The sequence below is a fragment of the Amblyomma americanum genome, chromosome 5 (genome assembly GCF_052857255.1).
Source record: "Amblyomma americanum isolate KBUSLIRL-KWMA chromosome 5, ASM5285725v1, whole genome shotgun sequence".
NCBI lineage: Eukaryota > Metazoa > Arthropoda > Arachnida > Ixodida > Ixodidae > Amblyomma > Amblyomma americanum.
The window spans coordinates 131,645,540-131,649,698 of record NC_135501.1 but is presented as its reverse complement, the minus strand read 5'-3'; the positions used below and the strand labels follow the sequence as shown (position 1 = coordinate 131,649,698).

Genomic DNA, 4,159 nt, shown 5'->3' with positions numbered 1-4,159 from the left:
TATAGTTTTCTAGAGCGCAAGAGCAAAACTTACTCCATGTTTAATCCTGCCAGTTTAGAGTGTAGAAACTTCACAAGGAGCATTTTGGAGGTAGCCGAGTTGCCAGAGGCGCTGACTGGGAATTCAAAGGCATCTGTTTGAGTCCCACTGGAACCCAACGTTCTCGCGTATGTTTCGATTTCTCAAGTTTTCTGATTTTGTCTACGCACGGAAGGCCGACATCCTGCGGAAAAGGAGAGGCGGAAAGGTAGCCATTAAACTATGCCTGCATTAAAACAATCCCCATAGTTTTTTCGCAACTTAGTCTGCTCTCAGTCAATAATTCTCAACAAAACAGATTATGAATTTTGTGCAATTGACGGGCAGTTGGAGTGAACGAAAATATTACAATTCCGCTTTTTATTGATGGTTCAGAAGCGAAAGTTCAATACAGCAATGTTTTCGATTTATCGAATGAGTTCGATCAGCAAACTTAACTCTATGAAGGAAAGAATGCGAGGACCTCCGCAAGCTATGCTTGAGTTATTACTGACGCTCCGAAAAGAAGTGTCAATTTTTATGTTCCTTAAATATTTATTCACCTAGTTCAGAGTGTGCGCTTGTGCAGGAAAAACATATGAGTTTTGCTTCCTTCATCCGAATAACTCACTTGTAAAGAATCAGTTGATTCTTGTGCGAGAAACACACACAGCCTTTATTCCATAGCCGTGTACAATCAGAAGAGGATCTGAAGAAAAGCAGCGACCTGATGCTCGCGCGACGTAATGCCTCTGGTCGGGGTGAGCAGAGGGCCCGAGGCCATTTCGTGTGTTGTACCTTACATGAGCCAGTCTCAACGACTCGGCGAGTCCCTCGCGTCCTGCACACCGTCATATAGAGAATTGTTCTGCGGAGACCGCAATTTGAGCACAATAATGTAACAGGTGTGCTCAAGCGCTTCTTATCCTCAGACAGATCGCATAAACCGCAGCAAAAGTTAAAGCTTTGCTGCACCATACAGGCATAAAATTTCGGCTTCCTATTCACTGCGTGAGAAGCTTTAGTTGGCACCATAGACTGCGACGACGACAGGTTTCTCAAGAAAATGTGTAGACGCGTTTTCTTCGCGTGTTTCTAAGTTAAATGGCACAAGATTTACGTCCAAAGCTAAGGAATCCACTGCCGTCCCCAGTACGACAGGTGCGCCAATAAATGCGGTCCAGATTGCTTCGGCTGTGGGTATGTTCACTGTTTCTTCTTGAAAGAAGAGGACCAAAGCGTTGTCGACGTCACCGAAGCTCCTTTGTACACGGTTCAAGTGATCGCGCAGTTGAAGATCTGTCGCAGATGCACGGTACTTGATCGAAGTTGCCCTTGCCTTCTCGCCGAAAAGCATGGTGCCCCAGCATTCAGGGGGACCACGCTCATCTACCGGAGGATGCTTAAGCACTTTGAGGCCCGTCGTCCACAGCACGCTGCTGGCTACGTGATAGAGGCTGGGTGGTCTCCGGAAGGTCGCAGGGCTGAATGCGCTGCTGGCGTAGAGTGCGAAGCGGGCAGGTTGTCCAGTCTCGCGGTGGCGGTACGTCACCTTTCCGGTGAAGCGATAGCGCCTACGCCTGGCGTTGGGAAACTCTGCGACAAAGGCCGACTTATCATCTCTTGGCAAACATGGGGCTCCTGGTAGACACTCAGAGACAAGTTCGGTGCCGGGGCGCCGCTCAAAAAGTACCAGTAAGCAAAGACCGGCAGCGCGTCGTTTCTGAACACCTCTTCGTTGGAGCGAGACAGGACTTGGCACGAAGACCTGGACGACGCTGGTGTCGTCCGGGAAACACGAAGCGAGGCTCATTGCTTCGTATTGCTTGTCGGAGCAGAAAATGATCGCCGACGCAGGTTCCCTACGCGCCTTGTGTGCCAGGCAGAGGCGCCACCGCAGTTCCTCGACGAGCGCCCGGTCCGATGATGCATGGCCGAAATCATCCTGGAGCCGAACGAAAAAACTAAGTTTCTCGCTGAGCTGCTCGACGGCAACTAGTTCCCAAAGCTCGGCGTAGCGCGCGCAGCTGAACAGGTCTTCGACGGGCAACCGCTCGAGGACGGCCCGTACCACGGGCAGGCAGCGGAATGCCGCCTCAGCCGCAGTACCCATCTTTGTCCGTTGGTTCTTGTTGCTGTTGTTGCTGTTAACCTCATACAATGGCACATGCCCACTTTGCCGCACAGACACTGTCCTTCTTTTTCTTCCGGTCCTCCTCTTCATCGTTGTCAGCACGCTGTTCTTCTCCTGATCTGTATATACAAGTGTTTTTTTTCCCGTGTGGTGACAGATTCGGGTAGCGCCGTGTTGTTCTACATAGCTTCACACTTTCGATTTTAGTTCTAAGTCAACTGTGACGGACACACCAAAGTGAGAATTAGCCGCGGATACAAGAGCATTATTCCTCTATAAAAAGGGCACTACGTTTATTTAAATTTCAAAAACTGAAATTTGTTGACTGCCTGGATAATTCTCACGGATTTTAAAATTGTGACTTTCGCAGCGGCTCCTAACTTGTTTCCGAAAATTTTTTTACTTTTAATTGCCCTGTATTTAGGAAACTACGAATGTTCGTTAAACCTGGGGTTTAAAGGAGTCTTTATATTCAGTATGACGCTTTTTTGCCAGCAGGATTCTACACGCTTGGCTAGCTAAATTGTAACTGCGGTAAGATAATGATTTATATCTGAAAAAAAGGATGAGCAAATATTTTTAACCCAAATATCAGTTAAATCAGCATTATGTCTTCCTCAATAAAACTGCAGAAACGCTGTAGAAATATTACAGAACAACGCTGCTCAATTCAATGCACGAAACAAACTTCTCCCTGCAGCAGCACTTGCCGTAGCCCCCACTGTCAGTACGTTTTGTACGCAGACGTATATCATGGTATGTGTTTTTTGCGCTAAAATAGGTTTGATGTCAGAAACCCGCATATGGGCTATGACACACACGCCAGTGAAGGGCTCAGGATAAAACTGTAACATCTGAGGTTCGCGAACGCGCACTATCATCTGAGAGCATGGGGAAAGCTTCGCATTTTGGCTGCATCGGAGCAACACTGAAACCCGTTTTGCGAACTTTCCCTGTACTTCAGATAGCACGCGAATCACATCTACACAGCGAGGGATGCCAGACAAGCCACCAGACTAGCTCAAGTGCACGCATGTGCCTCAGCATCGAGTACTGCTAGCATTCAGTAATTAACGCGGCGCGTATTGTGATTTATGGTTGTTAAAAGCCTAACTTCTTCAATCAAATAAAATGCTGCCTCTAGGGCCAATATTTCATTCCGCCAACCTGAGCTCACCAGCTGACTGGCATTGCCACTAAGCCAGCTTGGCTGGTAACATTGTTGTACACGTAACATTAGCCAAACTCCAACGAGGTCATCCCTTGACAAGGTGCAGGATTATTGAAATTTGCCCAATTATTCTTTGATTGACGTTACTTTTATAGTCTCCAGCTTAGTACACAGCATATTAACCTGACAGAAGGAGCTGACTGAAATTGTGTCCAAGTTACAGAAACAAGGCAATCAACTTGCCGAAGCTAACCCAGAAAAGGCGCCTACCCGGCTCCAGTAGGGATGCTGCTTTATCAGTTTCATACTTTTCACGTTTTATGGTCTGCCATTCACAATTCACTGCAAGCTAATAGCCCCATACTAGAGACACCAAACAGTAAAAAACTGTAATGGGAGCGTAAACGGTTGACATCATCTTTCAAATTTACAGCGCTATCACATTACAAGCAACAATAATATTTGAAAATGTGGAAGAACTATTCTTTAGTATTAGTAATTCGAACATAATACCAAACAGCTCGTGCAGGAATCTTGCTCTCATGATTCATGCTTTCTGAGATCTTGGCTGTGCGGACACGTAGGTCAGTGTACTACACTTGATTACCTTTTGTGGGAACCACACGTTTCTGTTTCTTTAACACCCAAAATAAGTTTCCGAGGGTTGGCTGCAATGTTTTGTTCCCAATAAGGACCACAGGGTACTATGAGAGCAATGACGACAAACAAAACTGACGTTTACACTGCCCAGCTGAGCAGGCCCAGCTGACCAATAGTTTTTAAGACGCAGAACGTGCTCGCGGGTAAATTTACATTCCATCAATCGCGCAGTTATG

General features: G+C 46.7%; 1 protein-coding gene across 1 annotated transcript; it reads right to left on the bottom strand.

Moving 5' to 3' along the window:
• Nucleotides 1-710: 710 nt before the first annotated feature.
• Nucleotides 711-2,223, bottom strand: LOC144135028 (uncharacterized). The gene has a single exon (XM_077667799.1). The coding sequence runs from the start codon at nt 2,129-2,131 to the stop codon at nt 1,040-1,042; it is 1,092 nt and encodes a 363-aa protein (XP_077523925.1). The 5' UTR covers nt 2,132-2,223; the 3' UTR covers nt 711-1,039.
• Nucleotides 2,224-4,159: the final 1,936 nt, after the last annotated feature.